This window comes from Coregonus clupeaformis, chromosome 9 (assembly GCF_020615455.1).
Source record: "Coregonus clupeaformis isolate EN_2021a chromosome 9, ASM2061545v1, whole genome shotgun sequence".
Taxonomy (NCBI): Eukaryota; Metazoa; Chordata; class Actinopteri; order Salmoniformes; family Salmonidae; genus Coregonus; species Coregonus clupeaformis.
Genome location: NC_059200.1, coordinates 8470002 through 8483456, shown reverse-complemented (window position 1 = coordinate 8483456; position 13455 = coordinate 8470002). Strand labels below are relative to the sequence as shown.

The 13455-nt window shown below is 47.2% G+C and overlaps 1 protein-coding gene across 1 annotated transcript; it reads right to left on the bottom strand.

The window, feature by feature from the left end:
* Positions 1–245: 245 nt before the first annotated feature.
* On the bottom strand, positions 246–13283 carry LOC121573672 (rho GTPase-activating protein 35). Its single transcript, XM_041885827.1, has 7 exons — positions 12653–13283; positions 4668–8576; positions 4022–4163; positions 3487–3564; positions 3042–3173; positions 1452–1557; positions 246–1260 (listed from the first exon to the last, which is right to left on the bottom strand). Exons 2-7 carry the CDS (start codon positions 8379–8381, stop codon positions 831–833), a joined length of 4602 nt encoding a protein of 1533 aa, XP_041741761.1. The 5' UTR covers positions 8382–8576; positions 12653–13283; the 3' UTR covers positions 246–830.
* Positions 13284–13455: the final 172 nt, after the last annotated feature.

Below are 13455 nucleotides of genomic sequence, written 5' to 3'. Positions count from 1 at the left end.
ACTAGAATTCAAAAGTGCAGATAAGTATGTGGATACAAAAACAAGGGTTTGGATGTAAACAACGTTTTGATCTGCAAAGGCCCCTTCAGAGGCAATGGGTATGGCTGTTTGAGCTGTGAACTCAACACACTAAAACATTCTGGCCCAACAACCCCCTTTTGGAAAAAAATTAAATGAAAACATTCTGACGATTAAAGTGCACCCCTGGATGTCCCCCCTCTCCCAAACTGGCCCCCCAACCCCACTGAACCCCCCAACCCCGTAGCAGGGGTCCTTCAGGCAGACAGGGAGGCTCCCCAAACGGCGGCATGTTACCGCCCACAGCCTTCAGAGGCACAGTTCATACATCCAGTGGCTACTTTCATTAACAAACAGAAAGAAACATGTAAAACTATTATACACAAATAAAAACATAGTGATGGGCACAAATCATATCTTCCAACTTGACATGGAGGCTTGGACTTTTTCATCATGGTGTATCATTAGGATTAAAATGGTTAGTTGGCAGAGAGATGCTTACTGTAACAATGACACCCACTCTGTTCTTTCCCCCGGCCCTCCTGTTGGTGAGTCCTAGAGTCAGATTCCAGGTTATCAGGGGCTATAGGGGAGGAGTCAGCATTGTGATCTGCACTGGCACACAGGTGGCAGGGAAGGGTCAGCTGGATGCTGTTCACTAGTGGCAAGTTGGGTAAGTGGCAAGTTTGTTTGTCAAACGCTCCTCGTCTCCTCTCTCTCTTTACCCATGTTATTATCGATGACCGAACAAGGTAGTGTCATAGTGTGTGTGTTGGTGTCTGTGTAAGTGACTAAGGTCCAGCATCATCAAATCAGGGGTGCAGCATGTGCTCCCTTCTCAGTGTCTCTTGCTCGGTGGAGGCGCAGTGGGGGTGTTGGTGGAGGGGGGGCAGGAGGGACTGCAGGGGCGACTGGGGGGTCGTGGGGGGCGACTGCTGCAGGGGGCTGAATTGTGTGGCGGTGGGGGGAGGGGAGGAGCGGTAGCAGGAATAGGCAGAGCCCCCAGTGAGGGTGGTGGTGGGGGAGGCAGGGAGGCCAGCCAGGCCAGTGGGGGTGTCCAGGAGGGGCTGGTTGTAGAAGAAGAAAGCACACTGGTGGATGAAAGTCTCGATGATTGTCTGGTAGGTCCGTGTGGCTGTCAGGGCATCCATGGTGGTGAAGTCTGGCCGCATCAGAGTGGGCCAGAAACAGATGGACAGATTCTCACTGGTCATCAGGTTCTGTCTGCTCAGCTGGCTTACCCTGAGAGAGACAACACAATACACTCCCATCAACAACAATATGACAACAGCTACTAGTGTAATAACATTATTACACAGGTATAAGAGCTCATTAATGATACATGTTACAAAACATGCAAATGGTTTCAGTCACAATGCAGTCAGGGCCAAGGTCATAGAATGAAACAGTTGGCCAGTCTGATCTGCACTCACTTGTGTAAGTGGCTCATGACAAATCTGAAAACGTCATAGTTCTCCCTGGGGAACTTCCTCAGCACATCCTTCATGGTGTACAGCTTCTGTTCCCTGTCGTTGATTTCTGTGCACACACACAGGGAGGGAGGGAGTCAGTGCTATGACTCATATGTTTTCAACACTGTTACTCCATATGCAGCACTACAGACATACAGTATACATATACACACATACAGTTACAATATATGATGTACATATTTTCTGAGAACAAAACAGACATATCCTTATTCCACCCCTCTACGAGAACCTGATACTGTCTAAATCACAAGTGTCACTCACTGAACAACCACTCATCACCACCCTAGCCAGCTAGCTCCATGTCTTACTGAACCCTCCAGAACCCCAGCACCCCTCCCTAACCCCAGCCAGCTCCATGTCTTACTGAACCCTCCAGTACCCCTCCCTAACCCCAGCCAGCTCCATATCTTACTGAACCCTCCAAAACCCCAGTACCCATCCCTAACCCCAGCCAGCTAGATCTTACTGAACCCTCCAGAACCCCAGGACTCCTCCCTAACCCCAGCCAGCTCCATGTCTTACTGAACCCTTCAGAACCCCAGGACTCCTCCCTAACCCCAGCCAGCTCCATGTCTTACTGAACCCTCCAGAACCCCAGGACTCCTCCCTAACCCCAGCCAGCTCCATATCTTACTGAACCCTCCAGAACCCCAGGACTCCTCCCTAACCCCAGCCAGCTCCATGTCTTACTGAACCCTTCAGAACCCCAGGACTCCTCCCTAACCCCAGCCAGCTCCATGTCTTACTGAACCCTCCAGAACCCCAGGACTCCTCCCTAACCCCAGCCAGCTCCATGTCTTACTGAACCCTCCAGAACCCCAGGACTCCTCCCCTAACCCCAGCCAGCTCCATGTCTTACTGAACCCTCCAGAACCCCAGGACTCCTCCCTAACCCCAGCCAGCTCCATGTCTTACTGAACCCTTCAGAACCCCAGGACTCCTCCCTAACCCCAGCCAGCTCCATGTCTTACTGAACCCTCCAGAACCCCAGGACTCCTCCCTAACCCCAGCCAGCTCCATGTCTTACTGAACCCTTCAGAACCCCAGGACTCCTCCCTAACCCCAGCCAGCTCCATGTCTTACTGAACCCTCCAGAACCCCAGGACTCCTCCCCTAACCCCAGCCAGCTCCATGTCTTACTGAACCCTTCAGAACCCCAGGACTCCTCCCTAACCCCAGCCAGCTCCATGTCTTACTGAACCCTTCAGAACCCCAGGACTCCTCCCTAACCCCAGCCAGCTCCATGTCTTACTGAACCCTCCAGAACCCCAGGACTCCTCCCTAACCCCAGCCAGCTCCATGTCTTACTGAACCCTTCAGAACCCCAGGACTCCTCCCTAACCCCAGCCAGCTAGATCTTACTGAACCCTCCAGAACCCCAGTACCCATCCCTAACCCCAGCCAGCTCCATGTCTTACTGAACCCTCCAGAACCCCAGGACTCCTCCCTAACCCCAGCCAGCTCCATGTCTTACTGAACCCTCCAGAAGCCCGGTGCCCTTCCCTAAACATAGCCAGCTCCATGTCTTACTGAAGGCCTCGAGCAGCTCCACCTGCAGGATGCAGGGCACCAAGGGCTCCGGCAGCTCAGAGAAGAAGGCCTTCAGAGCCCCAGCCACCGTGTTGATGGCAAAGTCCTTCTCCACTAGGTCCAGCCCATGGTCTGTGGTAGAGGGAGGTGAAGGTTAGAAGGAGAGAAAAGGGGAGAAAAACCGGTAGGAGAAGGAGAGAAAGGGGCAGAGAGAAGGATAGGAATAGTGTGTCAGAGGTAGTCGGCTTTGTCACTGTTCTAAATATATTTTGTTGTAGGCCATAATTTCCTCTACAGCTCATGTGTCAATATATTGATTAGCCACATAACTAACAAGGGTTAGTCCAGGGCTTAGGGACAGACAGTGTGGTGAGTATTACAGTTGATCCATCCATGAGTCTGATACATTGTTTTAGACCAGACAGCACTAGGTACAGTAACTCACCATGGTCAAACTGCCTCTGCATGCTCTCCATCTCACACTTGTTCCCGCTCACCCTGTACAGCCCCTCTGTGTTGAGACCTGCAGAGAGACGGAGATTGAAACCAGGAAGAATGCTTCATTAGATCGACTCCACCATCCGCATTACGTCATTATCCATTTCCAGTAAAGTCAATGAGGGCACTGCTGAAGTACAGCACTTGATCACTGGCTACAATTGCTCTAGTGTAGTTAGTTCTTCTTGGCTTATTAAATGTAAATAGAGTTGCATTCACATTACATTTTTGTCATTTAGCAGATGCCTTCATCCAGAACGGCTTACAGTAAGCATATTGAAATTAAACAACCTCATAAAAGGGATTATTGTAAGTAAAACATTCACAGTGCAACACAGATTTACCTCAGAATGATCAATGATAAGATTATGCCTACGTTTTGCACAGCATCCAGGTCAAATAGCATAATGAACCAGGCAAATACACACACACACATATAAACAAACACAGGGGAGAAGAGGAGACAGAAAATGGTGACCTACCTGTGGTCTCAATGAAGTGGACACACTTGTCGATAAAAAGTGGGATAGGTCTGTCTGGGGACACCACGTTGACCAGGGGCACCCCAAAGTAGTTGCTCTCCAGGGGCTTGGGAATAGAGGGCCGAGGCTTTGGTCTGGTTTTCTGCACAGAAACAGGAATGTTGACATTGTTAATGACCAAGTCTATATTATTTAAAAAATGCATTATGTCAACACCATGTTCAATTCAGCTGAAAACTGGCAAACTAAATTTGCCTTCATGTATTCAGCATCAACAGCTGCCGCATCAAGTGTCTTAGTCACTCTGAAATACAGGCTTAAATTCTACCCACACACTTTAGAATTTCACATAGCTTACTTTCTATGAATAGCATATTAGCATGGAGGAATAGTTTTGATTAAAACAATCAAGCAATTACGCATCAAAAAAGTTATTTAGAAAGTAAAGAGTTTAAAAAAATAAAAAAATAAAATGTTTACATGGGAAATCATATTAACCATGTTGTCATTACTTAACCACGTTTATCGTATCAACGCTAGCCATCCATTTACCTAAACTTGAAAGAGAATAGTCATTCAAACTTGAAAATAATAGTGTTAACCCATTAGCAGTTAAGAGGAGAATACTAAGTGAAGAAATACGTACCTTGGCAGTTCGCCGTAGGCTCTTCAGAATGTTCCTCTTCTTGGGGTCCTCTCCCTCCTCGTTGATGATGTCTCCTTTCAGGGTTCCGAACTCGTCATCCTTGATCTTTGGCAGGGCCCCCATCTCGTCGTCGCTGCCAATGAAGCTAGTGCGGAAGCTGCTGAACTTGCCCAGGCGTTTGGAGCGGTCACGGTACAGCCGGGGCTTCACCCCCGCCGCCGAGAACTTCCTGCGGCGCTCCAGGGAACTGCTATCTGCCTCACTGTCCGAGCCGTTCCCGTTAGAGTGCATCCTGTTGGCGTTGCGGATGGTGATTATCTTGCCCTGCGTGCTGTCGTGTGGCACAGAGTAGATTATCTCCTCGTTGCTGGGCCGGGGCTTGGACACAGCATCCATGGGCTCTGCATAGTCTGAGGGGTCGTATCCTCCGTCCCCACCTGGCACCCATGTCACAGCAGAGGGCAGGGAGCGACGGTGGCCCATGGTGTCTGTGTTGTAGGGGTTTCGGCCCACCTTCCGGAAGTCAAAGGTCACAGTGGGCTTGGGCCTCACCTGGGGAGGGACCTTGCTGTTGAGTTTGTTCTCAAAAGAGCTGATATCAGAGATGACAGCGACATCGCTGGAGTCCAGGTCAGGCAGGTTGAAGCCCCCACCATGGGAGGTGAGTGTGCCATCGAAGTAGGGTGGGGAGGGCTCCACGTCATCCACATCAGAGTCTAGGAACATGTTGCCGGGGCTGGGTGAGCTACAGCGAGGGGAGTAGGCAGTCTCAATAGTGCAGGCCTCAGCCACGTTATCATACATGTGTGTTGCCTCCACAATGTTGCGTTTCTCCACCACCTCCATCAAGAAGGGCTGGAACATGTCTATCCTGTGCAGGCCGCCCACCACCCCTCCGGACCCACACACCACAATGTTGAACCTGCCCTCTATCTCTTGGGCCAGCTCCTCTCCCTGGACCAGCTGCTCTCTGGCAGACTCACTCTCTGTGAGCTCCACCTGGCTCTCCCCTACTGCCAGCAGCTGAACAGGGATGATGTCCTGGATCTCACACAGGAAGGCACATAGGGTCTCCAGGGAGGCCTTGCGGCGGGCTGAGTACACAACAATGTAGCCATGCACTAAACTGCTCTTCCTCAGGGAGAAGGAAGCATGGTAGGAAAGCAGGGAGAGTTCAATCACCTGTTTGTGAGGCCCCACCGTCTGCTCCAGTATCACTGAGGTCCCACTATTGGATGTTGGCCTGCAGTGCTGAGGCAGTAGGAAGGGAGAGAGGAGCTGTTCCACGTCGTAGTTGTCTCCACACATCAAGCACATGACGATGCGGATGTCTGCCTCTTGGCTGGGCTGGTGAGGAGGGCCTGGAGGTTTAGGAGGCAGAGGTGGGGAGCTGCTACTGAAAGATGAGCTCCTCCTAGAGTCCAGGAGACCCCTCAATACTTGATTGATCTGACTGTCATTCACATTGTGCCCATAGCCCACACCAGGAGAGGCTGGGTCTAGGAAGCTACACTGCAGTCTCCTTGCTACCTGCTGTCCCTGTGTTATCAGGCCTAAAGCAGTTTCTCCCCCAATATCTGCATACGTCCCTACACCTCTTTTAGTAACCAAGAGCAGAGACGTTAAAAGCTGAGCTATATGGCCGTCCCTTCTACCGATGGTTGACTCCCGCAACCTTTCAATGCTTTCTACGACGTAAGTTAGGGACTCTTTTGAGTTGTACAGACACAGGCATCCATGGGGTGTGAAGGTGGGAGTGTGAAAGGAGTTTACAGGAAGTCGTACGTTTCCCTCGATAGGTCGCAGGGTCAGCTCATACATTTTCCCATCCAGCACATACCGGTCGTCATTGGTACAGAGAGCCCTGATCTCATTGGCAAACTCCCTGGCCAGTCCGTCTTTGCCCAATATCACAAGGTTGATTCGGTCAGCTTTAATATCCCCAAAATGGGACTTCACATTGAAGAATGGGTAGCATGTTGGGAAGCGTGAGGCGAGGAGCTGCTCCATCTTGAAATCTCCACACTGTGGGCTGCTGGGGCAGGTTTCCTTGGTGGGGTGGTAGACAAAGTGGATATGCTTCAACACCAGAGCATCTCTCTCAGCTGGAAGCTTCTGCAGGGCCTTAAACCTCTGCTCCTCCCCTAAAACCTCCTGGATGGCCCCCATCTTCTCCTTGCTGGGCTTAGCATCCACCTCCAGCTCATAGAAGAGCTCAGAGTACTCCAGCAGCAGCTCCTGGAAGTCCTCTTTAGCGTGGTCTATTATCTCTTTCTGGTGGCGGTTGTAGAGGTCCAGGTACTCTGATTCCTCCAACCATTGGTAGAAGTCTTCATTCATGATGAAGCTGCGGGCCTCTTCCCAGGGCTTGCCTGGCGTGACAAAGGGAGAACAGGCCAGCTTGTGCATGAACTCCTGCCTCATCTCTGCCCGCTTGCACTCGTTCCTCAGGTGGTCCAGGTGGGTGTTGAAAATGTTCTCGGCTGGGGCCGTCTCCAGCAGGTCTGAGGGGATGCGCTCATCCTCCATGTTGTCTATGTGAGACGTGTCCTCCCATGGAGAGTCCTCCAAAACCACAAACCAGTGGGCAAAGTGCTGCTTGGACTCCAGGACCTTCTGAACCCCAGACCAGCTCAGCTGGTCGATCTCATCCAGGTCAGGCACCAGGGATCTAAGTGCTAGAGGAAGAGTGCTCAGATAGATTTTCCGACGTCTCTCAATGTGCTCCTGTTTTAGACGGTACACATGCTGCTGGAAGAGCTTCTTGCATTTCGCTGTACCCTCTAGAAAGACGTATTCCTTGAACTCTGAAGAGCTGTGCATGCGTAGACTGGTGTTAAGCCAGGTCTCGTTGTGGTTCTTCACTACACGGTTGACTAGCCATTCGTATCGGTCTTTAGCCAGGGCTATCTGCTGACTCTGGAGCTTGAGGGCCTCAAAGTAAGGAATGATCTTGGGCTTGCCCCTGCTCTTATCAATGAGTTGCACCAAAGCAATGAAGGCTAGGTCAACATTGATGTTAGAGCGCGCAGACGTCTCCACCACTGGAAGACTCTTTTTAGTGATGGCAAAGGTGTGAGAATCTTTGATGTAGCGTTCAACTCCCTCATCGCACTTGGTTAAGACTAGCACAATGGGCTTCTTTGTTTTGCTCAGCTGACCGTAAAGGTTTGTGACAAACTTCAACTGGTCGTCAAAGTTGCGGTTCATCCCCCTACTGACGTCCACACAGAGCATGAACCCGTCAGCCTGTATCTTGCCCTCAGGCATCTGCTTCTGCTCAAAGTCCTGCTCCAGCCCCAGCTGGTCCGTGCAGAAGTACATCAGCTTCTCTGCAGAGGCCAGCTTGGTGGAGGCCGCCCTCTTGATGTAGGGCTGCATGGCAGTGCTGCGGTGTGGCTGGAACGTCTGGTCATCAATGAACTCTGTTTGCTCCACCACATGCATCCTGCACTCCGGCCCCTCCTCCACCACCCGCCCCACCTCCCCCCAGAACAGGAAGTGGTCATTGTTAACCACTCTGCCCCCAAAGTCACTTGTGCTCAGCACTGATGTGTGGTCCAGATAGAAGTCATCAGCGCTGGGGCGCACAAAGCGGTTACACAGGCAGGACTTGCCCACGCCACACTGGCCCTTCTCTTTCTCAGTCCCTGACAAACCCACAACAATAAGGTTGTATGTGGGGGACTTAGCATCTTGCTTTTTTGCCATCATTATCGTCTGCTGACACTCATCCTGCCATCATCAGGCACTTGATCGGAGAGTACACCTGGATGTGTGTCCATAGAGTGGCAGATGTACAGTAGGGATGAAGTTCAGTTGGTGTTTCCTGTAGAGTGCTTCAACAGCAGTGTTGGGGTGTAGCAAAGGCGGAGGCTTCTCTCATTCATTCCTAATGTAGATATGAGCCTGTCAGAACAAAAAGAAGAGCACAAAAATCTAATAATTAGCTAAACAAAATGTTAATTTATGTTTAAAAAGGTACAAATATTAGTTTTTAACCTTATTTCTGCTCTCATCAAAAAAAGAACAGTCAAACACCTTCACAAGAATGACAGTGGTTAAAAGAAGACAAGACTAAGAATAATTTCCCTTCAACTTAATGAGAGAACACTGAGTAGGGGGGCATGAATTTCTCATTTCTAATCCTATCTCAAGCTGGGCTGGCCTTTTAATAGAACACCTCAAAAAGCACAAGAAAGAGGATTGACACACACCATCTCAGATTGTTCTGAAATCGTTTCTGTTGTTAGAAACAGATAACATTAGCATTCCTGCAACATTATTTTGTGTAAATATAAATTGACCATTAAAATGTATAGGATTCATATAATAGTCAATAACTAAAGTACCTTACATTGGACTTGGACCAAACTTTTTTTCTAACGAGTTACACATGAGGAATCCAAAAGAATGGTCAAAAGCCACTCACGGACCCCCCCATGCCAATCCCACCCCAACAACGAGTATATAGTATCAGTTCTCGGTGTCTGACAAGTAGTATGGCGCTGTGGCTCTGAGTATTGTTTCCTCATTCTATGTCATCTATTCCTAGTGAATTTGGTGATTGTTTTTGGTGATTATTATTATTTTATTGTTTCAAATGCTAACTTCGTAGGATTTGTGGCACAAATCCAAGACAAGTCAATAGTACCTACATACCAGTCAAAAGTTTGGACACCTACTCATTCAAGGGTTTTTCTTTATTTTTACATTGTAGAATAATAGTGAAGACATCAAAACTATGAAATAACACATATGGAATCATGTAGTAACCAAAGAAGTGTTAAACAAATCAAAATATATTTTATATTTGAGTTTCTTCAAATAGCCACCCTTTGCCTTGATGACAGCTTTGCACACTCTTTGCATTCTCTCAACCAGCTTCATGAGGTAGTCACCTGGAACGCATTTCAATTAACAGGTGTGACTTCTTAAAAGTTAATTTGTGGAATTTCTTTCCTTCTTAATGTGTTTGAGCCAATCAGTTGTGTTGTGACAAGGTAGGGAGGGGTATACAGAAGATAGCCCTATTTGGTAAAAGACCAAGTCCATATTATGGCAAGAACAGCTCAAATAAGCAAAGAGAAACGACAGTGCATTACTTTAAGACATGAAGGTCAGTCAATATGGAAAATTTCAAGGACTTAGAAAGTTTCTTCAAGTGCAGTCGCAAAAACCATAAAGCGCTATGATGAAACTGGCTCTCATGAGGACTGCCACAGGAATGGAAGACCCAGAGTTACCTCTGCTGCAGAGGATAAGTTCATTAGAGTTACCAGCCTCAGAAATTGCAGCCTAAATAAATGCTTCACAGAGTTCAAGTAACAGACACATCTCAACATCAACTGTTCAGAGGGGACTGTGTGAATTAGGCCTTCATGGTCGATTTGCTGCAAAGAAACCACTACTAAAGGACACCAATAAGAAGAAGAGGCCTGCTTGGGCCAAGAAACACGAGCAATGGACATTAGACCGGTGGAAATGTGTCATTTGGTCTGGAGTCCAAATTTGAGATTTTTGGTTACAACTGCAATGTCTTTGTGAGACGTGGTGTGGGTGAACAGATGATCTCCGCATGTGTAATTCCCACCGTAAAGCATGGAGGAGGTGGTGTTATGGTGTGGGGGTGCCCACAGGGGACCAGTATGAAAAAATGTATGCACTCACTAACTCTAAGTCGCTCTGGATAAGAGCGTCTGCTAAATGACTAAAATGTAAAAATGTGCTTTGCTGGTGACACTGTCTGTGATTTATTTAGAATTCAAGGCACACTTAACCAGCATGGCTACCACAGCATTCTGCAGCGATACGCCATCCCATCTGGTTTGGGCTTAGTGGGACTATCATTTGTTTTTCAACAGGACAATGACCCAACACACCTCCAGGCTGTGTAAGGGCTATTTTACCAAGAAGGAGAGTGATGGAGTGCTGCATCAGATGACCTGGCCTCCACAATCCCCCGACCTCAACCAAATTGAGATGGTTTGGGATGAGTCGGACCACAGAGTGAAGGAAAAGCAGCCAACAAGTGCTCAGCATATGTGGGAACTCCTTCAAGACTGTTGGAAAAGCATTCCAGGTGAAGCTGGTTGAGAGAATGCCAAGTGTGTGCAAAGCTGTCATCAAGGCAAAGGGTGGCTATTTGGTTGGAATGGAGTAAATGGAATGGTATCAGAAACATGTTTTTCTTGTGTTTGATACCATTCCATTTACTCCACTCCAGCCATAGATCTCCGTTCCAGCCATTATTATGAGCCGTCCTCCCCTCAACAGCCTCCACTGCTGTATACTCGTTGTTGGGTTGAGATTAGCGTTGGGTGTGGGGGGTTCGTGGGTGGCTTTTGACCATTTCTTTGGATTCCTCATGTCTTACTCATTGTTAGAAAAATATTTGGTCCAAATAAGATGTAAGGTACTATATTTATTAAATATGATATGAATCCTATAAATTAAAACGGCAAATTGGCTTACAATCAATTAGCTTAATTTCTTAGAGATCAAATCATATCTCAACAAAATAATTTTGCAGGGATGCTTATCTTATCCGTTTCTAACTACAGAAATGATTTTGGGCTCTTTCTGCCTACTCATGACTTGGCAGGTTTTGGAGTGTGAGCAGGGAGGAAGAGGAGGGGAGTGAAGGGGAGGAAGAGGAGAAGCACTCTTCACACTAATTGGAATCCCATCCTACCTATCGCTAGCCAAGAGCATTGAGGGGATGGATGGTCTGTGTGTCTCATAACTATGTAAGATATGTCCTCATCTCTGGTGGCCAAGGATCTCTTCAGACAAAGGGCTGGGCAGTGGTATTGGTTTCCTTGCCAACCTTTAGCTGGTCACTACTAAGGATCTATGCTCTTGACTATGGCCTTGATCCTGAATATCATGATCATGGATGAATGACAACACACATTTAGGTAAACATCAACCTCTTTAGACAGCAACAAAAATATAAACCCATCAGTTTGAACTGTTCTTATTGTAATAGCCTCCTAATTGCTGTGTTTATACTGTTGCCAAACAAAGAAAAACAACAGAAGAAAGATCTTCCCAGCATACAGACAATCACTAATTAGCAAATCCAGTCTACTACATGTACACAGTAACCAATCATCATCACCAGTGTTAGAATCAGGTAAGGTTTGGGGTACTCTTGTCTGTCAAGTTGCCAAGCAGTATATTTGACAGAGAGGAAGGGTCCATACTGGAGATGCTCCATAACTACAACCAATGCACAAACAGGAAAAGCAAATTATGACAAGAGGATGCACAAAGTACAACCAGAAAACTAATCACACTGTATTATTGTGATAAAATGACTAATGTAAATAGACTATTGATGTACTTACTGTATCAATATTGACATGAAATGTGGAAACAAACTGGTAGGCTACTGCCATTTAATAAAACTGTTTTCATTATTATTGTTCACAAAAAGGAGGCATCGCCATATATTCTAAACCTATATAAAATCCTGCATTTAAAACATGTCTAAATAGCCCATCAAAGGCACAGTAGGCAGTCCATCATGGAGCTCAGCTGTGCAAGGCCTGACACAACCAGATTGAACAGGCAAGTTCTTTGGAAATGAAAACAAGCAAGTCTCTACCCTACCCTCTGATTGTAAAGATACATCCTTTTCTACATTCAGAAGGACAAACATAATTGCGCCATATTGTTCGAAATTATAAATATATAGTGGGTTGGTTACAACTCCGTATGCATATTTTAATGGATAAACAACGGTTTTGGAATGAATTTTCATGGAAAGCACTGGCCACGACAGGCCTCTTGTCCACAGAATGAAATTGCCGACTCGTAACTAAACCCATTCACCTCGTATTTCAAAATCCACTTGCACTTTTTAATCACCCTATTCACTCAAAGATACATTTGTAACAGACTGATCATGAGAATGTTTAGCTGGAACACTGGTTTCAGTCTGTGTTTCAGATTAAAATGGGGAGAAAGTGAATACATACCATCGCATTCTCCCTGAATCTGTCAGGCCAGCGCTTGCCGCAGCCCTCGCCGCCTGATATACATGGATATAAGAAACACAAATGTGGCTCGTCCAAAACAGACACAACTAACTATACGTAGGTTGTTATTGTTAGCTTGACAGATTCATTGTAAGTCTATATCCCCATTTCGATTATTTTCAATTCCATTGATATGTCCGTTTTCTTTGTGATAGTAAAACTACTAACGTAAAAACAATGATCTTCCTGTTATTTATTTTTTTCTCCTCGGCGAATAAAAGCTTGTGTCACCGTCTTCTCCTTGGTTCACCACGTTGCTTTTGACCAATTATTATGTCCATTGTTGTGGCAACATTATGCTGGATCGATCATGCACGGGACACCGGTCGAGGTTGCTTTAATTGCGGTACAATGTTTATTCTAAACTGTTTTAATGCAACAAATTGGTAACGTCCTTATCAATTTCACAAGAGATTGCGTGTGTGTTAAAGTGTTTTCCCCCCAGCTTCCCAATAATGGCGGCGGCCCTCCTCCCGGAGCTAATTCTCCTCTCCTTTTCTCGGAAAAAGGGGAGCTACGGAGACAGCCGCCGCGGAGACTCACCCAGCGGCGCACACACACAACTGCAGCACGTCGCTATTTACAAAGGCGAGACGCTGCTGTCATGCCGACACGCGCAATCACTGCTACAAAGGTGACTTTAGCCAACGTACGTCAAGGATGATATTGGCTGTGATATATCTGTGTCAGGACCACTTAGGCTGCATTCCTTCTTTTCACAAACTAACCACTAGATTTTTAAT

Coding starts and splice junctions, on each gene's coding strand:
- LOC121573672 (XM_041885827.1), bottom strand. CDS start 8,381: ATGATGGCAAAAAAGCAAGATGCTAAGTCCCCCACATACAACCTTATT. Junction 3,565..4,021: donor CCACTTCATTGAGACCACAG/GTAGGTCACCAT, acceptor GTCTCTCTGCAG/GTCTCAACACAGAGGGGCTG. Junction 1,558..3,041: donor GGAGCTGCTCGAGGCCTTCA/GTAAGACATGGA, acceptor GTGTGTGCACAG/AAATCAACGACAGGGAACAG.